Source organism: Paroedura picta, chromosome 14 (assembly GCF_049243985.1).
Source record: "Paroedura picta isolate Pp20150507F chromosome 14, Ppicta_v3.0, whole genome shotgun sequence".
Taxonomy (NCBI): domain Eukaryota; kingdom Metazoa; phylum Chordata; class Lepidosauria; order Squamata; family Gekkonidae; genus Paroedura; species Paroedura picta.
The window spans coordinates 21614467-21640333 of record NC_135382.1 but is presented as its reverse complement, the minus strand read 5'-3'; the positions used below and the strand labels follow the sequence as shown (position 1 = coordinate 21640333).

At 46.0% G+C, this 25867-nt stretch overlaps 1 protein-coding gene across 1 annotated transcript in view; it reads right to left on the bottom strand.

Annotated features, from left to right (window-relative positions):
* Nucleotides 1-25867, bottom strand: part of PEPD (peptidase D) — a 136513-nt gene that overhangs the window by 32742 nt on the left and 77904 nt on the right. Inside the window, exons 10-11 of the mRNA XM_077309906.1 lie at nucleotides 13586-13654; nucleotides 4288-4365 (exon numbers count right to left, since the gene is read on the bottom strand). Of these exons, the coding sequence (XP_077166021.1) occupies nucleotides 4288-4365; nucleotides 13586-13654 (147 nt within the window). The remainder of the gene's footprint in view (nucleotides 1-4287; nucleotides 4366-13585; nucleotides 13655-25867) is intronic.

Genomic DNA, 25867 nt, shown 5'->3' with positions numbered 1-25867 from the left:
TCCCTAAAACAACATGTTCTGCTCAGAGGAGATGCTGGTTATGACCTTTGATCCAGGTGCTTCTCTTCATCTTGGGAGGAAGAAGAAGAAGAAGAAGAAGAGTTGGTTCTCATATGCCGCTTTTCTCAAAGTGGAGGCTCAAAGCAGCTTACAGTCACCTTCCCTTTCCTCTCCCCACAACAGACACCCTGTGAGATGGGTGAGGCTGAGAGCGCCCTGATATTCCTGCTCGGTCAGAACAGCTTTCTCAGTGCTGTGGCGATCCCAAGGTCACCCAGCTGGATGCATGTGGAGGAGGAACAGGGAATCAAACTTGGCTGGCCAGATTAGAAGTCCGCACTCCTAACCACTACACCAAGCTGGCTCTCAGGGGAGCAGGGGAGGGAAGCTGCAAATCAAATCACTTTTAAACACCAGTTACATAAAACTAAATTGGATTGTTTATAAGGAACGAATGTTGCCTCTAAGCTGTGTACACGGGGGGAAGGGGACACAAGAGTAGCACCAGTTCTGATACCTTTTTGAGGCCCAGCAAAAGAGTTTCCAAGCTGAGAGCAAACTGTTGCCTCCCTGAGAATTCTGCAGGGTAGGGCAGAGGCTTGGAAGAGTCCTGTGGAACCCCACAACCTCCTGCATTTTGTTCAATATTTTGAGTTAGACCTGAAAGGCATTACACTATTGTTTGGTTTCTCGGCAGTCCATACGTAGATGGATCTTCTGATCTGGAACCATCAAAAAACAGTACATTTCTGTGTAGGACATTCTGGATGTTTTGTGACATTCCTAGGAAGCAGAGAAGCAGGGATGGGGGGAGACCAACAGCTGCTCAAACCCCTCTGTCAAGGACTCATAGTTTTAAAGGATTAGGATGCAGCCTGGAAACTGAAATATTATCCTCTTGCCACCCACAGTGGTGGCACTGAAAAAGCGCAGAGAGCAGGTACACAAAAAGATCTCTCCTTCAGTAGGCAGTAAGGAAGATGCCTGGGTCATATTGTCAGAATCCCTGGCTTAAGAGACATAAACACCCCAGGTACTTTGAAGTAAATGTTTGGCATATGGTGCTGGGGAGCAAGAGAAGGTGGCTGGCATTTGCCTACTGGAAATCTACCCTATTTGAGAGCCAGTTTGGTGCAGTGGGAAACAGCAGCAGCCTTGGATTTGGAGCATCAGGCTTGATTCCCTGCTCTGCCACATGCAGTCAGCTGGGCAACCTTGGGCTAATCAGTCCTGATAGAACTGTTCTTGCAGAGCAGTTCTCTCAGAGCTCTCTCAGCCCCACCCGACTCACAGGGTATCTGTTGTAGGAAGAGGAAGGGAAGGTGATTGTAAGCTGCTTTGGGACTCCTTTGGGCAGTGAAAAGCAGGGTATAAAAACCAACTCTTCTTCTACTACTCCTATTTGAATACTTGATTATTCATGACAATTCTACCAGGTTGGAGAGAACTTTAGGATAAAATTTAGTCTTATTGAATGCCACAACACATGGGTCAGGCGCCCAGGCAGGTCACTGAACCTACACAACTGCCTTCTGAGGGGGGGGGTCTCCTTTTTTGGAAGGACTGGCCACAGTTGTGTAGGTGTAGACACCAAGGGTGTCATGCACCCCTTTGCACATGTATTGAGAGAAGCAGCAGAGCAGAGAGGCGAGGTACTTCAGTGGTGGATGAGATTTTTTTTCACAAGCAAGTCTGAACACTGGCTGCTCTTCTTCCTGTGATGTCATGCATGCTCCTACCACAAGCTTGTAACTCCATGGGTCGTATGCTGCTGCTTGGGGTTAAAAGCATGTCTCGAGATCTGGAAAGGTTAAGGCCTGCTGCTTTAGGCAACCTAGTTATGGGAGCGGAGCAAGGGACAATGTCAGCGGCCCCGATTTTAATGAGAGACCCTTAATTCTCTCGGCCGCGCGCACGTGTGTGGATTTACAGCATCGGGCCGACAGAAATATGCCCAAGTCATATTTAAGGCCTGCAATGATTCATTCAATGGACAAACCCGGTAATTTGAATGTGTCTCTCTTCACTCCCAATTTTGCCAGAGATGCACATGACTGACTGCATGATGCTGAGCTTGTGTGGACAGGGTTTTCCAACAGAGGGCTCCGCGTGGCCACGGGAAGTTTTACTGAGACGCTAAGCAGAAGCCGTAAGGAAGGCAGTTCGGACTGGTCTCTCTTTGGTGCAGCTTTATGATGGTACCGGTTTGCAATGTGATACATCGGATCAGCAATGCAGGCAAAGGAGCTATTAACTCTCTCTCTCTCTCTGTGTGCGTGTGGGAGTGCACAATTGCTATTAAGTTGTAGCCTGCTTAGAGTGACCCCCCCTACAGTTTTCAAAGCAATGGATTAAGCAGAGGTGGTTTCCCCACTGCCTTCCTCTGTTAAGTCTTCCTTAGTGGTCTCTCATCCAAACACTGACCCTGCTTAGCTTCCAAGACTGGGCTGTACTATACTTATTCCACATCCCAGCTATTAACTAAGTGTCACACATAGAAGTTAGCATTTTGGGGTGATAACCAGGATGATTACAAATGCTGGAAGTCCTTACTGGCTTCAGGAAACCTGGCAGCGATTCCCTCTGGTGCTGATCAGCGATTCCCTCTTGTGCTGGTCAGGTGATCACCTCTGGATATGTGTTTACTATTGTGATTCTACAGGTGATAGAATCTTTTAAGGTGCGCGTGATTGCCACCAAACTGCGGCCAGGTTGAAAGTATATCGCTGGGGCTTATCTGATATCCCAGACATAGGACAGGAAGAGGAAGAGTCAAAGTTCCCGAACCTGCTTGGCTAAAAAGGAATGATTTCCTCCTCGAGTGGCACAACTGAATTTAAAGGCATTTATTTGTGTGAGTCCTTGCTGTCGGGTCATTCTGTATAATTTGGCCACAGATACAGTGTCAGCGGGCTTTACGACAGGCTGGAGAGCTGTTTAATACTGTGTATTGTCATTGTTTTGTTACTGGAAACTCATTTTGAGAACCTGTTGACTGAAACACAAGATAGAAATCTTCCAAATAAATAACACGGGCAACAATTCTTGTATTCTCTGCATGGCTGGAGTTTCCAGGGTAGGTCCGGGGATCTGGATTTATAATCTTACAGCCATGCGATATATGTGCGATTTAAGGGTCGATGACCTCCTTCCCTCCTGACTCAGAGTCTGACCTAAAGCGTGGAGATTCTTGTTTTGCTTGATGAAAAGCTTAAGGATCGCTGGGCAGTTCGGTCAGCCCACATGACCCATCAGTCTCCTACAATCAAAACTGGAAGCTGGAGAGACCAGAGCTTGTTAAAAAGAGGTTTTCCTGTGGCTCCAGCAGACGCTTCACTGCCCTGTGCCCGTGAGTGATGAAACGACTGGTTGGAGAGGCCAAGATATTTCCTAGAAAACCAGGGAACGTGGATGTTGAAGCTGATCGGATTAATTAGGACAGCGAGGCAAAGCGCTCCCCTTGACTTCTGAACTGTGGCTTCGTTAACATGGGACGCGCACACTCCTTGTTAAAAAGGTGCTAACCAGTGAAAGTTCTTTGCCAGTCACTGTTCTCGGAGTTGATTGCCGGCTCCCTGCAAGCTCATGTATGGAATTTTAATATGGCACCAGGCAGCTAATTGGTGCACCTCCAAGAACCGTGATGTAAGCTGATGTTAGGAACGTGGATAAGTAGGCGCTGTCTTTCTGTGCAGCCGTCTAAATAGCCTCACCAGCTGTACCATTTGAATCTCTCGGTGCCAGCCTTTCAGAATGCAGCAATGGGCAATCCCAGAAGTGGCGCTGCCACAAGGAAGACCTGTGCCAGCAGAAGGGCCCCCCCCCAAGAAAGAGGAGAGTGCCCCCGATAGGCAAAAAGAACCACAGGGAAAAAAGCAACATGAATGTTTGCACTGAGTTCGGAATTTAGTTCCCTAAGAACCCCGAACTTTCATTTTTAAAAAGCAGCCGCTACTTTCCGATTCTCATGAGTATGGATTTTCCAAGCAAAACTGTCTACTAAAATCCCCAAAGTGAGAGAAGCGGATGAGAACGATTTCCACAGGCAAACCCTGAACGGAGCAAGACAGCAATAAAGTTTATCAACTCGACAGAACACAGATCAACCTGGCTTTTTTGTAATTTACATCTAAATATGTAATTCCATGTATAAAAATATAAATATTACCAGAGTTCCAATTTTCATGGTCTTGGGCTGGGATTTCTCGGCTACAAAAGTGATTTTTTTTTTTTTTAAAGGCGCAGAACACGCAAAAGCTTTGTACGAGAGAGGATAAATCCACTCACCACAAATCTCCATCTTCAACCGTTTTATCATTCGGTGCTCCAGCATGGCCGTAGTGCAGAACGGAGCCATTATTTCCACTGTAATAAAGACAAAAGGAAAGATACATGACAGGCCTGGGCTGTAGATAGCTTCATGCAAGTGAAAGGTTAGCGCAGGGGTAGGCAAACTGCGGCCCTCCAGATGTCCATGGACTACAATTCCCAGGAGCCCCCTGCCAGCGTTTGCTGGCAGGGGGCTCCTGGGAATTGTAGTCCATGGACATCTGGAGGGCCGCAGTTTGACTACCCCTGGGTTAGCGCCTCTCACGCTAGATGCGACTCAGGGTCACCGTCACGTGATTGGCCAATGCTGGCAGGGGGCTCCTGGGAATTGTAGTCCATGGACATCTGGAGGGCCGCAGTTTTGACTATCCCTGGGTTAGCGCCTCTCACGCTGGATGCGACTCAGGGTCACCGTCACGTGATTGGCCGAGCAGTTTGGCTCGCTTCCAAAAGGGCTGAGGAGTTTTCCCTTGGCCCCAAGTCGAGACTCCTCAGCACTGTGCTTAACTGTGTCTGCTCTCCTAGTGAGAGGCAGTGTGGTGCAGTGGTTAGAGCAGCCCTCCTCAAACTTTTAACTGTTGAGAAACCCCTGAAGTGGCAAAATTGTGCAGAGTATGGTTGGGAAGCATCAATGTTTACAGGCCCCCTGGGGTCCCTCCTCACCCCCTCCTGGCCCATCATTGGCTATTTTGAAAGAGGGGGGTCAACATATATATGGTCATATCGCCAATAAATGTTTAACAAATTTTGAAAATATACCAAAAATTAATTAACTTGCACCCAATTCAGGAAACCCTTCCAGGGCCATCAAGAAACCCCAGGGTTTCACAAAAGCCTGGCTGAGAAAGCCCGGGTTAGAGGTTCAGACAACGAGCTGGAAGACTCAGGTTTGAATGCCCACTCTGGTGTGGAAGGCTGCTGGGTGACCTCGGGCCAGTCAAGCACACTCTTGAGCCTAGCCTACCTCAACAGGGTGGCTGTCAGGACAAAATGTGGGAGAGGAAAGCTACATACGCCATTTTAGGTCCTTACTGGGGAGAAAAGCAATGCACAAGTTAAATAAATAAAAAACAATTATTTTGGTAATTTCATTTGCTTAAGTTTTTTAAGCAACTTGTAATCTGCTTTTGTACACAGGCAGAGCTCAAAGTGGAGTGCAATTATAAGGTAACAAAACAACCCTGATAAAAAGACCAAAAAGTATGTTATTTAGACGCCACTTTCCGCCACAGTGGGCACTCAGAACAGCTGACAACGGCATTCCCCAAGCCGACAACTTAGTCCTCACAACAACCCAGTGAGGTAAGCTAGGCTGAGAGAGGGGGGAGGGGAGGGTCCAAGGTCATCCAAGAGCCTCTTAGATCCTAGTTTGACAGTTTAATCACCGGCTCAGCCTCTCTGAGCTGGACTCAGCTGCTCAAAGCTGGGCCTCGTGGTTTGAAGCAAAAGAAACAGGGGAAACAGACCTGCCTTAGAAAGTTTCTCTGACACTTCCTCCACTTACGAAGACCAATTCAAGGAACAGTCTTGTAGTGTTATTGGTCTGAACGGTAACAAGCCTGGATTCCGGCAACCTTCTCCAGCTTTTTGTCACACCTTGATCCCCTCCCCTGTAGCTCCCACACCTTCCACCCTTCTTACAGTTCTGACCCCCATCCTTAAATCTTTCCAGTCTTCCTGTACTCTCCTGGGTCCAGTGCAATCTCCTCCTCTTCGAAGCCTGCCAGGGCCTTATCTTACCATCCTCATATACCAATACATCCTCGCCGTGGTCCCTGGCTCCTATAAGTTATTCTGTGACCCCTTCTCTCTTGTGCTCTCCCCTGCCCCCCAATGCCTGGAACTGCTAGATACGGTCCTGCACATTGCTGGATTTTGAGTCTCGGCTGTCAATCAATATGCTCATGGACCAAATGAATATCTGTGCACAGGTGGTGTTTTTTTTATTTTAAGAACTTAGATGGCAATTAAAAGCGTTTGGTAAATCACCTCGAGCATGGGGCCCAGGAGATTTGAGCAGATTGTTGGGAATCGGTAACATGGAGCATCTCGCCAATGACGGCACTGGAAGATCTCCAGTGGCACCAACTCAATTTATAGACATTTGAGAGGCAGAAAACGCATTGCTGCAGCAGGAGATTTTAGATTCGGATCCCAAAGTCCCAAGCCTGACGTCTCACTTGGCCTGGAAGCCGGTTGCTATTTTGGGGCACCTCAGCCTCTTACAAGGCGTAACCAAAGCCGAACACAATTCAATCGCTGGCACGCCTGTGTCTGATCTCTGGAATATTGATATTGTGGTCTATAATAGAAGGAATGGCTTTTTAATGCAAAACCCTGTTCCGTGATAACCTAGTCAAGTTTTTTATTTGAAGCGAGCTGATGCGTTTGTGTTCTTGAGTTATTACGGCATAGAAAACATCGGGCCTCTCCTCGTGGTGGTGGGGATCTCTTCCAAATTAAAGCGCTCCGGAGGGACGGCGAGTAAAACTCCTACCTTGCGAAGGATTGCAAAGCAGGTGGCTGAGGTGCTACCTTGGAGATGCATGCAATTTTTTTTAAGTCCTCTTGGCTGGTGGGAGCACCTCAACCTCCCCTGGTTCACGGAGCACCTGATGAGGTTAAGATGCAAAAGAATTGTGGCCCATTTGGTGTCGCGCTGGAAGAAGCAGGGAGGCCTAACTTTCAGGGGGAAGGTTATGTCCCTTCTGCATTTAATTCAAAAGCAGGACTAACCCACAAGAAGGTTAACCTGTAAGAATTGTTCAAGGTAGATAAGGGGGAAATCAGCCCAGCCTAGCAGTTGCTCCCCCACTGCCTCCGAAAACTTCCTTTGGCTTTGATACGCTTCTGATTCAGTTTTAACCCTGTTGCATCCTGTTGCTCTGCCATGCCTGTGACAGCCCCCCTTTAACTGGAAAGGTGGAATACAAGACTCCAAAGGAGCTCAGCTGTGCTCCTCCCCATTCGACCCGAGAGCTCGGTGTAAAAAGTCAAAGCTTGCTTTGTGGCCTTTGCAGTACAAGCCTTCCGCTTGGCCAGCTGCGCTGATTCTCATGCTTTCCCACCCTGATGCAAATACCACTTAGGCGATTACTGATTAGGAATTAGAAAATGAAGGGGAAATTTAAAAACGCCAGCCGGTAATACGAGTTAGATTTCCAGGGGGGCGCTGCTGAAAATGGGATGGGCGGCTGGTGATCCCGCCTGGCTGCATACAAATGAGGACGGTGATATAGTTGTTCCAATTATCCCGCTAGAATTTTAATTGCACAATTATGGCATTGTAAACTGTTTTCAGACCGACTGCTTCAGTGCAGAAAGAAAGAGGAAAAAAAAGAGTTCTCTGTTGCCACGCAGCTATTCCTGGGGCATGGCTGCCGTCTCGTTACCCACACCCCGATCTTTCTTGACGTCCACCCCAGAATCTTAATCATGGCTCTTTAAAAATATATATATATATGAATTACCAAAAGGTAAGAAGTATGCATGTTTTCTGAAGCTGTTTGCGGTTGGGAGGTAGAGCAGAAATTGCTCATTCACTGGAGGCGAATGACTCAGGAGGAGGGAGTTTCAACATCTCACAGATGCCACCTTGATGCATGGGAACAGAGTATCTTTATTTGTTGGAAGCTCTAGGGCGAGCGGCGGTTCTTTCCAGCATCTTGGCTGACGGAGTCCTTGCTGCTGGCAGACCGGCCTCGTTGCCAGCAAGACGGCTTCCCTCTCCGAGGTCCTCATTACCACGGCTTGCCAGGGACCGAGCCTGCCCTAGCAGCAGAGTTACAAACGCATTCTCAGCTAAGCCCTACAGACATTGCAACCCGACCCCGCTCAGGGGACACGACCGAAAACACTCGGGTCAAAATGAAAAGAAAAGGGCCCAGCATTCAGCCAGAAGTCAGCTCTGGTACCAGGCAGATGTCAAGACATCGCGAACATTTCAAGTCATTTGGAAAAAATATGTGCAAAACAATTTGGGGAGCTGCACAGAATGGGAGGGGATCAACCATTAGGAAACTTGGAGAAATCATATGGGTCCAAATGGAACAATATGGCATTGTTGAGTCCTGGGGCTGGTGGAGCAGCTCCCTGCTTACCCAGATCAGAACTTCCACCATGTTGCGCTATAGTGCAGGTCGGTGCTTGTATAAACCCTGAACCAATGAGGGACGGGAGAATTTGGGGTTACGGGATGTGCCTTTCCTGAACACGAATCCCTTGACCCTGATTCCATTCCCCTATCCTGGGAGCCTAAGCAGTGTTACAGGCTCCACCCTTGTTGCAGCTTTACAAGATCCTTAACAATTCCCCTCCAATCCTAATTAATTTCCGCCCCCACTTCCTGCTTCACAGTGGCCAGAACCCTTAAAAGCTCATGAGGCTTCCAGGCCAGTGGAGTTCAGAGGATGTGCCTCTCCCTGCGCATGTCTCTTGACCCTAATTGCCTTCTGGAGATTAGAAACACTGAGAGGTTACCAAGGCCAATTTCTTTCCCCTCCTCCCCCCCTCCCACAAAGATGTCTGACTGTCTTTGACTGCTGTGAAGAGCAGGGGTAGTCAAACTGCGGCCCTCCAGATGTCCATGGACTGCAATTCCCAAGAGCCCCTGCCAGCATTCGCTGGCAGGGGCTCCTGGGAATTGCAGTCCATGGACATCTGGAGGGCCGCAGTTTGACTACCCCTGGTGAAGAGCAATGAGTAAAGCCAGTTGTCATCAAGTATTTTGTCTGCAGCAGACTTTCTCAACCAGGTTTTCTTGAAATCCCGGGGTTTCTTGATGGCCCTGGAAGGGTTTCCTGAGTTGGTGAGTTTAATATATTTTTGTTGTTGTTGTTATGTGCGAAGTCGTGTCCAATCCATCATGACCCCATGGACAATGATCCTCCAGGCCTTCCTGTCCTCTACCATTTCCTGGAGTCCATTTAAATTTGCACCTACTGCTTCAGTGACTCCATCCAGCCACCTCATTCTCTGTCGTCCCCTTCTTCTTTTGCCCTCAATAGCTCCCAGCATTAGGCTCTTCTCCAGGGAGTCCTTCCTTCTCATGAGATGGCCAAAGTATTTGAGTTTCATCTTCAGGATCTGGCCTTCTAAGGAGCAGTCAGGGCTGATCTCCTCTTGGACTGACCGGTTTGTTCGCCTTGCAGTCCAAGGGACTCGCAATATATTTTTAGAATGTGTTAAACATTTATCGGGTGCTATGACCATGTATGTTCATGCTGACCTGCATTCCCCTGCCAAAAGGGCCTGGAGGGTGTGGGAAGGGGAGGGGCCTTGGGTGGGCTTGCACACAGCTCTGCTTCCCAACCATATTCTGCACAATCGTACCACTTCTGGGGTTTCTCAAAGCCTGAAGAATGTTTCAGGGGTTTCTCAACAGTAAAAAAGTTCAGAAAGGCTTGTTTGCAGGGAGGAAAATAACATTGATGTATATTATAAACTTCTTCCCCGCCACGGCAAGGAAGTCCCCTGCATGGACAGAATTCCCTGCCTTTCAACTGCATGGCTCCATTTCTCCATCCTGGGGCCATAAACTTTGCTGCTAATAGGAATGTTTCCAGCGTAAGACTGCTGGGCGGCAGGACAACTTGCAGACCGTTAAGTTAACAAGCAACTGCCCTCCGGAGAGGAATGCAAACCTCACAAATATTTAAAATTGCCCATCTAAGCAGTCCCTGAATAGTCAGAAGGCTGAAAAGCGTTCCACAAGGCTCCTGCCACCAGACAGGTGGTAAGGACCGTGTCTCAACAGCTGGGCCTTTTAAAGACAACCGCAGCACACACCTGGAAGAAACAGGGTGAAGCGGTGGGAGATGTCCATGCAGAAGGAAACAACCACCAGAGACAGATGCCGTGCTCCTGTTTGGCTTTTCCAAAACTGCATGCTAGTGGTGAAAGGGATGTAATGGCCGTCACCCTAGAGCAGCCGTTCTTGACTTTTCTACCATTGAGAAACCCTTGAAACATTCTTCAGGCTTCAGGAAACCCTGGAAGTGGCACAATCCTGAAGGATATGGTTGGGAAGCGTTGCTGTCTACATGCCCACATGGGGCCCCTCCCCTTTCCACCCCTATCATTGGCCACTGAGGAGGGTCGACATGACCATATATGGTCATATCACATGATAAATGTTTAACAAATCAAAAATATATATTAAAAATGAATTAACTCCCACCAATCTGGGAAATCCATATTACTCCAGTTCTGCAGCAGGTGCAATGGCTACCAATTAGTTTCCAGATCTAATTCAAGAGGTGTTGGTGCTAATCTTTAAAGCCCTTAATGGTCTGAGACCTTTGTACCTATGGGATTGCTTCTCCTGTTGCAAACCTGCCCCCTCTGGTCATTGCTTAGGGGCCTCTTGCAGGTCCCTGGGCCACAGCTATTTTATTGAGAGCCCGAATACGTTACCAACCCCACCCTGAAGTCTAAATCAATACTCCGGAGAGGAAAAAAACAAAAGGCAGTGGGAACAGAGCCAGCTGTTTCCGAACGGAGAACAAAAATACACAGAGGAAATTTCATTTATCCATCTCTCATCCAGAACCAATTTTCCCTTCCTTAATGCCCTGCATCTCTCTCTCTCTCTGGTAACAGGTCAACATCCTTTTCTCTGACTAGCCAGGGAGAAATTTCAGCCGTGCCAGGAACTTTGAGAAGTGGAGGGGAACCGCTATATTAGCCGGAAAGTGGAAGGTGTAGCAAATAGGTTTACTGTAGGAAGAAAATCCTACAGCGAACGTCGAGATACCATGAAGCAGAACAAACCACTTCAAGTGTGACTCGGAAAGAGTAGGTTTTGTCTGAAAAAAAGAGACTTCCTCACTCTTTTGCGCGTGAAGGAGCACCCGAAGTCTGGAAAATAGAGCTGCTGCAAAGATATGGGAAGGCCAGTTTGTGGATTCAGCTCCATCTTAGCCCAGCTTCTCTCTCTCTCTCACTATCTGGCATGTTTTATAATCTTCTCAATCTGTGAATCTTCCCAAATGGGTCAATCAGCTACCTGACAGTAAAACACCTTACTGAGATTCCTTTCATGCAGACTTAAATTTCCTCAGTTTAATTTTGGGGAAGATTTAAACATAAAGAAGAAAACGGCATGGGTAAGTTTCCCATTGGGATGAAAGAGGCTTTCCTTTTCAACAGCTAAGTACTTAGCAAGGCACAAGAATTATGAAAAACAGACTGACAAAATCCCCCAAAAGTAAAATTATCGGTCATGTAGGATGCTGGAGTTTAACAAGATAAATAGGAAGGCTTCAAAGTGAATCTCAGAAAAAGAAACTTAATACTATCAAAAACAAGAATACTCTATCCTTATATGTTCTTTCTTTTCTTATTCCTTAATTTGCCAGGACTTCTACCAGAATGACATCCTGGTAATGTCCATTTTCAATGGAAAGGAACTTTGCTCAGTGCGAAGTCCTCCAATTAGTCAATTTTCAAATACAATGGATCTCTATCCAATTGCTTATTTTAAACCAGCAATAACATACAAACAGCCATCAGCTCTAAGAAGTGTGGGGAGAAGCATGTACATTACTACGTAGTTTATTGTATTGCTTTTGGATAGGTTTCTTTTTCTGAGGATGTTTGACATGAAAGAGTCAATTTGTTGTCTAATTTACTTATTTAGCTAATTAGCATGGGGCCTATTAGGCATCGAGTAGTTTCCCGCCAGGAAAGGGAAAGACCTATTGTAGTTTCAGGATGCACTATTGGCTGATCAATACATTGGTCATTGATACCATGTTTTCTATCACTTACACAGGGGGAGAGCTTTGGGTGCAATTCCCTGTGTCTTTGTTCAGGCTCACAGTCTCTAATAAGCCAAGAGATGGTGTAGGCAAGAAAGAATAGCTGGTCAGAATGTCGTCATTTTATCCCTTCCTGAACCCTTCCCTAATTCTTTTAGTAAATTCCTTTCATAGAAACTAAATGCACATGCCTCGTGTGATCATCTAAATTTTTACACTAATGCAGGAGCTGTGGGAACCTGACGGTTTTCACTTCTTTAGTAAAGCTGTAGAGGTGTACATGCTTATGCCTTGTGGGATGTACAAGAATTATGAAACTATAAATGGACAAAAAAGCCCTGCAAACAAACCCGGATGTAAAATGTTATCCTGTCATTGTTCTTTACATTCTGGAAAAACTGGGTCAAAACAACCATGGGCGATGATAGGGTAGCGTCAAGACGAATTACTCTCAAGAATGGAAGTCCTCTCACTTCTATGGTGGCATTCTGGGTCTCACCAAACAGGTACAGTAATAACAAAAATCTAGGAAAACATTCTTTTAAAAATATGATGACAAGGAGACAGCAATAGCTATGAACATCAGGCACTGGTTTCCAAGCTCCTTTTCAGCTCCAGCCCCATCCTGGTGGAACGTTCTGCTGAAGGACATTAGAATCCTGAGGGACCTCAAGTTGTCCTGCAGGACTCCCAAGACAGAGTTCTTCCCCCAGGCCTATGGTTGAGGTGGGTACGGACCATCAAAACTGCTGGCCTAACCAACCAAGAACCCACCCATCATAGGAATGATAGGAGCTCCCTTGGCTGTCCCTGGAGGGATGAAGCATGCAGTGACTGGTTTCTTAGGATTTTTATCCCTTGTAATTTTAATGTTTCTAGTAATTTTATGAATGTAGATGCATTTTATGGTTTTAATCTGTAAGCTGTCCCTGAGCCTTTGGGAAAGGGCAACATTAAAATGCAATTAGTAGTAGTAGTAGTAATAATAACAATACTATCATCAACAACAATAATATTTTTTAAAAGTTAAAAAGGTGATAGGCCACCTCTTCCAGCACTTGGCTTTGCAGAATCCTCTGTGTTTTCAGAATGCAGAAAGCAGAGAGGGTGAAGAAAGTCATGGTCATCTTTGCTCTGTGTTTTGGTGATAAGCACTTATGCTCTCCAAAGCCTCAGTTCCAGTTTGGAAGCACATGACAATGCACACACACACTCCTCCAAAGTTAAGCCCCAAGGGGTCCTCCTCATGCGCCTGCAACGAAGTCTGAATGTGTGCCTGAGTGAAGTCCAGAGCAGCCCAAAGGACCGTAGGTCCATGATAGATCCCATGTGCAGCATGTTCAGAAATGCCAGGTTTGGCTCTTGCCCCTATGAACTGACTGGCATCTTGCTTCTCAATCTGGGCCAACCGCAGACGGTTTGCAGAGAGTTCCCCAAACCCTGATAAAAAGCTCAAACAGTAAGCTGGTATTCGTTTCACCCAGAAGGAAGCTTACCTGCCACAGATGCACGTGTAGGAAGTGTGCCGCATGCCCCCACGAGTGTAGCAATAATGCTGAAAAAGGCTGCAGGGAGACAAAAAAGGAAACCAAAAATTAATGGTTTTCACTGGGCCAAACGTGGAGCAGCAATCCCTCCACCTGCCCCACCACGACAGCAGCACATGAGGACTTCATAATCTCCTTTTTAAAACTTCTCTGCTGCCCAGCTCAAGACACTGACATAAGAGACCCTCCTTTGGTTTTTAAAGTCAACCTTGTGCTGCTGGGAAATGAACCTGAAAGCAAGAACTTCATGCTCAAGAGAGCTGTAAAAGGATCCCCCTCCCACAGGTCCTTTACCTGTCCTCTAGAGCAGGGGTAGTCAACCTGTGGTCCTCCAGATGTTCATGGACTACAATTCCCATGGGCCCCTGCCAGCAATGCTGGCAGGGGCTCATGGAAATTGTAGTCCATGAACATCTGGAGGACCACAGGTTGACTACCCCTGCTCTAGAGCCAATTCATAATTCATGAAGCCTCAAAAAGCTGAATGCAGCATCCAAAATTGCGGCTCCTGCCAAACATGCCTTGTTGGAAAATCACAACTGGAATTCCATCCATAGCACAGAAATCTATTTATTTAATTTCTATACCATACAATAATAAAAAGACAGTGAAAACCCAGTTCCCCTTTAAGCACCCTCCACTGGCTATCTGGACTGGGAACAGTATAAAATCAGGAGGAAGGAAGGAAGCCCATAGAGGAAGGAAGCCCATAGAGTTAACTAACAGCAAGGAAACCATCGCACCAAGTGAGTTTCTATTCAAGGCCATCTTAAAAACCATGCATACTTTGATGAGACATGGGTGGCATGGGTGGCCGAACTGTGTCTCTCCAGATGTCCATGGGCTTATGGGAATTGTAGTCCATGGACATATAGAGAGCCACTGTTTGGCCATCTCTGCTAACAGCTTAACAGCTAAGCCAGTGGTAGTCAACCTGTGGTCCTCCAGATGTTCATGGACTACAATTCCCATGACCCCCTGCCAGCAAACACTGGCAGGAGCTCATGGGAATTGCAGCCCACTTCATGCAGGCTGAGATTTTTCCACCCCTTCTTTATTTGGTTCCTGAATCAGGACACCATGCATATCCTTGGCAAGCAACAGAGCGCTCTTGGCAGCCTGTTTTCGAAACGGTGTACTGGAAGGTATGCGGAAAAGCTCCATCTCTAATGTGTTTTGGAAGGCTTGCAAGATAAATTTTGTCCAGGAGGCTGTATTTCCCAAGTGCAGATGCTGTTTCACGGCTGAGTGTTGATGGATTCATACGGGACAAATATGTTTTGTAATCCTGGGGGGAAATTTCTCTGTTTCTACGATGAGTTGCTCGGTAATTACATACATAGGTAAGCCACCTTGAACAGAAACGTGTAATTAAGCATGGAGCTTTTCTTAAACAAGCCAATAATCCCCCCCCCCCCTATATAAAAGGGTCACTAAGGACCATTTCTGCACTGGCAAACAGAGGGAGGCAAAGATTAGTTTTTTCAGAAAGTTGAGGGGCAGCTAGAAAAGGATAATTAACTAACTTGGCATGCCTCATAAACAGTCTGCTGAGCTTTCGGTATCATTATTTCTAAAACCTGAACGACCTTCTTGACCACATGCAATAGGGAGGACGGCAGACAGGTGCGGGCTCCGCGGGAAGGAAAGTTGAATTTAAGACCTGTCTGCTTGTCTGCAGGCAAAGTTAATCTTGCGCAGTGGTAGAAGCACCCTGCAGGGGGAGCTCTTCAGCCTCCCAAAAGAGCTCCATCTCACCCCCCCCCCCTTTGATGGATGCTCTCTCATCAAGCAAGGGCAGATGTACCCACACTACAATTAATACAGGATTAAGTGCTTTAAGAGCCAAGCACATATTATAGCCCCTTTCACTCTCTGTGAAATATGCTCTAATTACGATCCAATTCCCTTTAATACTAAAAGGATTGTGCGGGGTGGGGGGGGGGGAACCTCATTTGTAGTAATATTAAAATCATTTCATTAACACGGTGTAATAATGGAAACCATTCAGATTTCAGGGGCGTCCGCGAATGTGCCGCAGCTCCTCCGATCCACGTTATTAGAAGGACACTCAAAAGTATCCACCCTGCACACAGATACACAAATTTACTCAACAACTTAATAAAAAGTCAGAAAGATGGACCATATATTATGGACACATTTCACAAGTCACTGAATCGTCCTTTCTTTAAAGTTTTTAAAGAATGCACAGTTTTCTGAAATATTTTAGGGAGGAAATATCCAAGGAGGGGCACAGGTCCCAAGGTGGCTCGTTCAAACTCTAAAACAGCCCCCCCCTTTTGAGCCTGTAGGCACATTTGGAATTCTTACATGGCGTGGTGGGCACCACAACAAAATGGCTGCTGAAGGAGGCAGCGCCAGCCACAAAATGGTTGCCACATCATCACTTCAGTAACTTAGTGCTGATCCTTGCACTGCGGGGGCAGCTGCTGCCAAAGCAACAAAAATCTGCACCATCTATCAAATCCAATAGGCAATCGGAAATTTTCCCGGCCAAAAGTCCTACCTGGTCCACCCCACTTCCTAAAAACACTTAGCTGGCACCAGAAAAGGTGTCTGCAGCCACCAAGCTGGGAACCCACACTGGAACTGAAGGGTGATCATATTACATGACACTGGAGAATCTGCTGCTCAAAGGGAAAAAGTGGCAATCCTATGTGGCACTTCCAGTTCCAAAGCAGCTCTCTGGATCTCAGCCAGGAACTGTGGAGTGGGGGAATAAATTCTTAGTACACATTTAAAGGTAAAGGTAAAGGTATCCCCTGTGCAAGCACCGGGTCATGTCTGACCCTTGGGGTGACGCCCTCCAGCGTTTTCATGGCAGACTCAATACGGGGTGGTTTGCCAGGGCCTTCCCCAGTCAGTACATATTTATATTATTTTAATGTGAAACAAGGGGTGGAGGTGGTAGATAACATACATCCTTGCTTTGGAGACCAACCAGAAGCCTAAGAGGGGATCACAGCTAGCCATCTAGCCTGCATACCTCGCTTGAAATCTCAGCAGAGCATGTGGAATCTATTCGCCCCAAGATAATTAATCTCTTTGAAAGCCTTTGGACTGACAGAGCAACACTCAACATGAGATAGTACAACGGTACGGTGCCTCATCTATAATGTTCCAAGTCACAAGAAATCAATTACGATGAAGGGCAGCCAGGAACACAAGGAACGTCTGATGACCTGAACGCTAATTACGTTTGCCGGTCCTTTCGTGTTTACATGGCCAACCGTGAAAATGCCCTGACTGAACACATGTTTCTATAACACGATGATATGAAAAAGAGAGACCTCTGTGCTCAGCGGGGCTTGTGGGTTCTCTCACACAGCTCCACAGCTCAGGGCAGACATCACATTCTTGATTTCCTAGCCACAGTCCTCTTTTGGAGCTAATTATAAATATGCTATAGGCGCACCAGCATCAATAAGAACCATTGTTTGCAACCAGGATTAGGCGCTAGCTTGCAGCCCCTGGTTACACTTAACCATGGTTAGCATTCACCCTGGTGAAGACATGATGTTGCATCGTGGTTAGCTCTGAAAAGGGGAAAGGGTTTCACAATCGAGAGGGAACTGCACAAACTTGCATTATGCTCCCAATTTCCTAACCATAATTAGGAGATTAATAATGATGTTATTTAAGTATAAAGTCGATAGTTAGATTCAGGCTACATTTTCTGCCAACGGGAAGTATCGTTAGTTGTTGTTAGTTGCGAAGTCGTGTCCGACCCATCGCGACCCCGTGGACAATGATCCTTAGACCTTCCTGTCCTTTACCATTCCCCAGAGTCCATGGGATGTACAATTTCTGACAATTCCACCTTCCTGCTGGAAAATCTGAGATTTGTCACCATATTGTGGAGAGTTCCCTGCCCCCACCCCAAGGCAGGAAAATCAGTAAGTGGCAGCGTTTGTTTGTTTTTTTTTTGGGGGGGGCATTCTATTCCTTGAAGGGAAGTGCCATGCAGTAGCACAAAATTTAGCCTGGATCCAACCCTATGGGCCAGAAATTACAGATACTCTTAGATTTATGTATGGATTGGGATCGTATGAACTTTGCCATCAATAAATGTGCTTTCATTCCTTCTGAAAAGATACAGACGAATTGGAGATATATATGCACTGAAACAAACAAAAAGCTTAATTGGAAAATAGATAGATACTACCAGGAGAAAAAAAGAAAGAAAAGAAAGGCAGCTCTGTGGGTTAATAAATCACAAGGAAAGTAACCCACATCTCCATGACGTACATCACATATGATTTACAGAGAGTGAAACCAATTGCAACTTCCAGTTTAGGAGCAGGGGGAGTTAGGCAGGTGAAGCATAATTAGCATTTTAATTGTATAATTGGGAATAGTAAATCATCTTTCCTATTCCAGGCTGCAAGCGAGGTCAACCCGCCAGCTACAAATACTTTCATCTCTTTTGACTGGCAGGCCGACCCTTCCAATTAGTCCTCTTCCGAAAGCCCAGCAGTTATTCCCTTCCGAATTAGACAGTTTAGTTAGCAAAGTAGGTGTACCGTGGTGTGGATGCACCAGGCGGCCCAACTGTCAGAAGGAGTGGCTCTCGGGACATAGAGGGGACCCCAACTCTTTGCAGGCAAATAGTGTGTGGGTAGGGGGAAGCCCCACATAGCCTCAAAATCTCAATGGAATGGGATTATGAATTTCACTTGCATCCTGGCCAGAGCAGAGAGTCTCAAACCTTTTTAAGCCCATGGGCAAATTTGGAATTCGGATACAGCATGGTGAGCACAGTAACAAAATGGCTGCCACAAAATGGCAGCCACAGGAGGTGGAGCCAGCCACAAAATGAATGCCACGGCTCAACTTCAATAACAGTGCAGATCCTTGAGCTATGGTGACAGCTGTTGCCAAAGCCAATCAGATCTCCAATAGTCAATCAGAAGCTTTCTGGGCAAAATCCACACCTGGTTCCGCCCACTCGCTAAAACCACTTGTCAGAAAAGGTTTTGGCAGGCATGCTGGGGCCCTTGGTCCAGATTATAGCAGAGAATTATGACTGAACCAAGAGGCATCCAGGGTGTGGCGGTGGCTGGCAGAGAGAATGAAAGGAAGCCAGTGGACTAAGGGGTAGGGGGGGAACAAGTTTTGGGTACCTCCTTCAGATCCAACTCTCCCCCTTCAAATTCTCCTTCTTAGCATGGTTAGAGGGTAAAATGAAACTGGCCTCCCCCCTTTTTACTCCACTCCAGTTTTACTCTGAATTTCACGATGTAACAGCAAGCTCCAAGCTCCGTCGCTTACAGTGTAACACTGGATCTCAATTGGCATCCTTGAAATTGAATTCTTATGAGTGTTTACAACTATTTATTAGCATCTAATTAATGAGGTCTAAATCCTTTTGTGACAAAGTGATTAAATTGTATGTTAACTAATCCCTCTTTAATTATGATATCATCAGAAACTCATTTCTGGTTGTGTATATATATGTAAGAAGACTTTTATAGGCACCCATTCATTTAAATATGCATCATGGAAAGCCAATAATTAGCAAAACTCATGATTTCAATTATATTTCAATTACTGGTATGCATAAAACATGCTTTAATAGATACGGCACAATACATTTTCCTTTTTTATGAGCCGCTAATAACTCCTTTCAGCGTGACAATAACCAAATCAAAGGTGGTTTTTAATATCTATTCTAGGGCAGAGGCATGCATCCCACCCATTCTCTTCACTTTTGCGGCTTCTAGCTAGGAGGAGGTTCTGTTGGTTTTTATACCTTGTTTTTCACTGCCTTAAGAAATCACAAAGTGGCTTACAATCGCCTTCCCTTCCTCTCCCCACAGCAAACACCCTGTGAGGTAGGTGAGGCAGAGAGAGCTCTGAGAGAACTGTGACTGGCCCAAGGTCACCCAGCTGGCTGCATGTGACGAAGTGGAAAATCAAACCCAGTTCTCCAGCTCATAGCCTGCTGCTCCTAAAAACTACACCATGCTGGCTCTTAGGGAAGAAGAACCAGTCCATAGCCTCTTTCACTGCCCTGTGTGGAGTCTGGCCAAGCTACTGGTTTGGGATGGCAGCTCAGAGCAGCAGCAGATTGTGCCTGCCCTGAGGGGCCTGCCCCTTGAGATGACCCCAGTGTGGGCCCACCAGGACTTTTCGTAGGAGCCTTAACAGCCAATCCCTGCCCCTGCAGCTCCCCCCATCACTCCTCCTCCTTCCTTTTCTTTCCCAGACAAATTTCCCCCTTATTATTTTTTTTATAAATAAAAATCATGGTCCCAGATACTGCAAACCTATTTGATATCCTAATTTCACATTAACTTGTCATTCCCTTTGCCTGTTTGAAAGTCTGGTTTCACACCAGCCGTCATCTCCTCACAGCTTTATCCACCCCCCCATAGGGATGCTGGGGATAATATGGGGATGGGGAACCCAGACGCCACCTCTGAGCTGCTTAGACAAACGGCAGGGTAAAAATAAAGTGGAATTATTCCAGCAGGCATCTTCCTAAAAGCTATATTTATGATCAGGAAGGTGTTTTTAACGAATAACTGAACTGCACCACGGTGTGTGGTATGTGTCACCATATTCTGACTACCGTATTTGCCAGTGTATAAGACGACTGGGCGTATAAGATGACCCCCCAACATTTCCACTCAACATATAGAGTTTGTTACATTACATTACGGTACTATGGGCCACTATGGGTAGCTATGTCTATCCCAACTGAAGTGCACCCGGCGTATAGGATGACCCCCCCACTTGGAGGCATGTTTTTCAGGGGGGGGGGAAGTAGTCTTATACGCCAGAAAATACTGTCCTTTGTTTTTAGGTAAAGGTAAAGGTATCCCCTGTGCAAGCACCGAGTCATGTCTGACCCTTGGGGTGACGCCCTCTAGGGTTTTCATGGCAGACTCAATACGGGGTGGTTTGCCAGTGCCTTCCCCAGTCATTACCGTTTACCCCCCAGCAAGCTGGGTACTCATTTTACCGACCTCGGAAGGATGGAAGGCTGAGTCAACCTTGAGCCGGCTGCTGGGATTGAACTCCCAGCCTCATGGGCAAAGCTTTCAGATGGCTGGCTGCCTTACCACTCTGCGCCACAAGAGGCTCTTTGTTTTTATTTCCACATAATTCTATTCTCTTTAGCATTAAACGTATCAGAGCTAACACTCTACACTTTGCTTCAGGCTGCTATAATCCTTTTCCAACGACTTCACTTACTATAGCCTTTCTCAAGTTGGGAAGCCTAGCTGTGGACAAGCCCACCCGGGGTCCCTCCCCTTCCCACCCCCTCCACGCCCACCATTGGCCATTTTGGGGGAGGGCGAATCGACATGATCATATATGGTCATATCACCTGATAAATGTTTAACAAAATTAAAAAAATTAATTCCAACCCATTCCGGAAACCCTTGTAGGGCCATCAAGAAAGTTCAGAGCTTCACAAAACCCTGGTTGAGAAAGCCTGGCTTATTAGACACCTCATCCTACTGACTGCATTGACTGACCCTGTGTAATCCCGCTCAAGCCTCAGTAAAAAAGGCAGACGAAGTAAAATAAATAAATATGCTAGGTAGTTAGATCACCTTAGCTGGATCATGGGTCACGCAAGCAGTTAGGCCCCTATCCATCTCAAGCACGTGATCTGGGTAGGGCTCCTAGCTCTGGGTTGGGAAACACCTGGAGATTTTGGGGGTGAAGCCAGGAGTGGGTGGGGTTTAGGGAGGGCAGGGACCTCAATGGCATACAATGCTATGGAGCCCACTCTCAAAAGCAGCCGTTTTCTCTGGGGGAAGTGAGCTCTGTCATCTGCAGATGAGTTGAAAACCCAGGGAATCTCGTGGTCCTACCTAGGGACTGGCTTCCCAAGAGGAGTCTCAAGAAACAAGACTGCAAACACCGAAAATCATGTGTAGAGGGGGCATCACTTTCAGAATACGCCTGGCAACTGGTAAAGATCTGTGGCAATGCCCCAAACATGACTTCCGCCATGAAACAGCTACAATGTGTGGAATTGAAAGAAACTTCTCCTTCCACGCTACCTGACCCAGGTACTTTCCTGACACCTTTGTCAATCTCTTGAAGGTCACCGTGGTTGGCACAACGGACAAGAATATTTAATGCCGACATTCCATTTCCAAGGTAGACCCCCCTTGGCCGGTGAAAGTAAATGCCCAGAATGAAAACCACTGAGATTCTTTTTTTCCCCCAAAGTAATAATGTTCACTTTAACCTTGACGGGGGACTTAACTAATTTATGAGGTAATTTCGGTAATAACCATACATTAATTTTACATCTCCTTTTCTCCTGTTTGGATAGGTTTGGACCACAAGGAATTATGTAAAGTAAGACAATAGGCTGTTAGGGATTTCCAGTGAGTAATGCGCGGTGTTTAAAATCTTTCAATCAAATTAATAACACACAGAGCTATCTGCTGTGTAATTGCTTCTAATATATTCAAATTCAGAAGTCAGCATTAATAGACTGTATAGATGGGTTTCTCCCCCTCCTTCAGGAAAATTATACTGGTTAATATCACATTCTTACCATAAATCCCAGTCCAATATAGCCCCTTTGCAACCTCTGGGTCACAATTAGAAATCAGAATTTCATGAGCACAGCCCTAATAATAATTTTATAATGTCATCTACCACAGAGACATGGAATTTTGAAGTTGGGAGATTTAAAAATTTACAAAGTGAGAACAGAACGCGCCTTCTGGCTCGAAGGGGAAAGAAAAATGCTACCATTCCAGGGACCCAGTGCGCTGGACAGGGGAGATCCAAGTTCAAATCCATATTCAAACCACATTTTATTTCATCTTACAATTTCCCCCCTGTCTTCTGCCCTTCCAAAGACAGGTAACAAAACATATCTTTAAAAAACACATTATAAAACCATTGTAAAAAGACATCACTGAGAAGGCTAACACCAAGCTGAAAAGACATACAAAACCATTGAAAGCAAAACCCAACAATAGAAACATAGGGAAAAAGACAAGGGAACCTCAGATGAAACAAAGAATTCTTTACCCCCTGGAAGATGGTGGCAGCAGAGGGGACAGGTGGATCTCTCTGGGGAGAGTTTCAGAGTTTTAGTGCCATGACCAAGTGAGCCCTCTTACAGGGTGCCACCTACTTAATCACGGATGACGACACTCAAAGCAGGGTCTTAGAAGAGGACTGAAGCAGTTGGGACGGTTTGTTAAGCACTGATTTATAACAGCACAGCAATGAATGAAGAGCTGTAACTATGGCCGTTGGTTAGACTGACTAAACTCATTCCAACAACAGCTGATGCTTTGCAATGGTATAACACATGAATCATGTACAAGGCTGCTTGTGCATGAGGACAACTCTTACTGGGGAAACTCCAATGGAGACACAGGGGTACCACACTTGGCTAGTCTTCTACCTTTTGACCATGGAGGAACCCCTGAAATATTTTTCAGGCTTCGAGGAACCCTGACAAGAAGTATTTAGGCCTGCAGAGCAACAGGGGAAGTGGACTCCAGTGACATCTAGCATTGTCAGAGGCCATCTGAACTTCTGGCTTGCTTCTTCCCTGAGCCAGGGAGTCGAATAGAATAGAAGGCAATGGAAGGAGAGAATCAGATGTAGAGAGGGAAGGAGATTATGACAAAAACTGAAGAAAGATAATGAGAAGTAGATGAAAGTTAGTGGATGCAGGACAGCCTACTCTCAACTAGGGTTGAGCACCAACTCTACTCTCAGCTGCTTCCATTGATGAAGTAAAAACAGAACGAAGAGGACAGGTGACGCTGATGGCAGAGGTAGAAAAATGACAAACTTGTTCCCATCTCTCTGAATGGACGGTGGAAATCACACACCAAGTCCTCTCCCTCCAACTTGAAGACCATCCTATGGGGCAGCTGCAGAGAGGATTATGTCCCAACCCAGTAGAACAACAAGCAGTACTCCTTGCATTGCCCAGAACTGCTCCAAAACATTCCTCCTGACACACTTACAAATTATATAGACTCACAGCAGGGAACTCTATACATCAGATGTTGATAACCGCCAAGATGTTTTATCCATAACTACTTTCCAGAAACAGCAAGACGTAAATTTCGGGTCACTTCCGAACCACGAAACACCAGTACGGCATGGGACGGTTTGTGTATAATCCATCTTCTAAAAATTATAAGCTACCGCTATAAGAATTTTTGGTTTCCCGAGACAGCCCAACACGCTTGATAAATTATAGTTATTAAACGTATTTCCAAACGCTGCCTCTGCCCAGCATAGCTCCTTCTATTGCACTGCGGTTCCGGCATCGAGACTTTAGCGCACTCAATGAGTCGAGACCTGACAAGACGAAAGTGGAACTTGTTCGCCCGTAGCAGGAAACCCTACGAATCATCTCTCCCACTGCACTTGAAAAAGTGCCAGGAGAGATATTGGGATGTTACCTTACTATATCCTGCAGTTGTTTCAAGACGGTTAAAAAAGAAAAAGCATCAGCAGGGAAGTCTCACTTCTAGTTAAAATGATTTAACCCCTTCCCCTCAAAGATATGCTCAAAAGTGTGTGTAATTGTGACAATTGCACATGCAGACCCGCATAGCTCAGTATTTGAACCTTTCATGATTTCCTGATCATGATTTGCCCGAGGCAAATGAGACATTCTGGAAAAAACTCTGGACTGCTTCAAAAAGAGGGGTTTACTTTACTTTTCCGTTGTATTTGCAGGTGTTTTTAAAGAGAGAACTGACAAAAGGAAATTTATATGTGTAGTATTACTCTGCATTTGGGAATCCTACTCAAGTTTTACTAGCAAGTATCGACTGAACCGCCCTAAGCCTTTGGGAAGGGCAGTATATAAATATAATAATAAATAAATAAAAATGAAGTGGACCAATGAATGTGCTTTAGACTTGGCCTTTATGATAACACTAAGATAACACTCCCAGCTGCACTGGCTCCAGACTGAGGACTGGATCAGATTCAAGGTTTGGGTTCTCACCTTCAAAGCCCTGAAACAGTCTGGGACCTTCTTATCTATAGGCCTGCTTATTCCATTATGACCTCCAAAGAAAGTTACGTTCCAGTGAACAAAATCTGCTTGGGATCCCCGGCCCCAAGGAAAGAAAACTGCCTCAACTAGAGCCAGGGCCTTTTTGGAAGCAATTTTTCACTAGCACAAAAATTGGAGACTCCAAAAAGACACCCTCTTTCTTTGGTGGTAAAGGAGGAACTGAGGGTGGGGGCACTGCTGTGCAAGAGCACGTGGTCCCTGGACAGGAACAAACTTACTGGCTCCAGCACACAGCACCCCCTGGAGGCTTTTAGCAGTAAAGGCCTTTCTGATGGCAGGCCTGTTCCTGCATCTGCCCCCAAGTCTAACTTATACATGCCCCCCACAGGCTACAAGCCCACCCTGAATTCCCCATGTGCCCCTCTGTCTGGGGATCTAGTTTCACGCCTTCTTGGTTTGATTCGTTCAGCTAATCTTGTTTGGATTTTGAATAATTAAAAATAAATATGCTCTTTCATCGAGTTGCGGAATACACCAACATTGCCAGGAGATGTGAATGCACGTATTTATATATGCTTGTCACACCAACTTGGAAAATCCACTTACACCCACTAGATCTTATGATCTGATCAGAAATGCATATCTGAATGTTCAGAGAGAAAAAAAAATTGCAATTAATATTTTAAAATGAGCGTAGCATCATCCTGCCTATTTTAAGTAAACAGTAATTATAATGTTTGCTAATTGAGTTCCCTATGCACGTAACAGCTCAAGTGGCAATTTGTTCCTAAGACGTTAAGGAAACAAAATTAGGAAAACAAATTTTGGGGGGAAGAAATAGTGACAGTCATTAGTTTGCTCATAGATTTGCTATACAGAGAAAGGAGGGAGGAGTGTTCCTCTTAGAGCAGGCTCCGATGGATGCCTCTGGAACATCGTGTTGGATAGATGCAAGGTTTGTGCATGAAGGGCAGAGTCCAGACTACATTCTCCACCAGTGGAGTGGAAGTTTCCTTCGTCTCTCTTTCCCATCGCAATTCACAGATCATACTTTTTAACAAAAGGCCATAGCTGGGGCATCGGCCAAAGGTGCTACACACCCAGGGGAAACCTGTGCCTTGAACTGTTGACCAGAATTCAGGGGCAACTGCATGCCATGACTTGACAATCCTTCAGCAATCCTTGTCGACCGAGCTTCAGTTTACTGGCCCTCCCATCTGGTTACCAAGTTG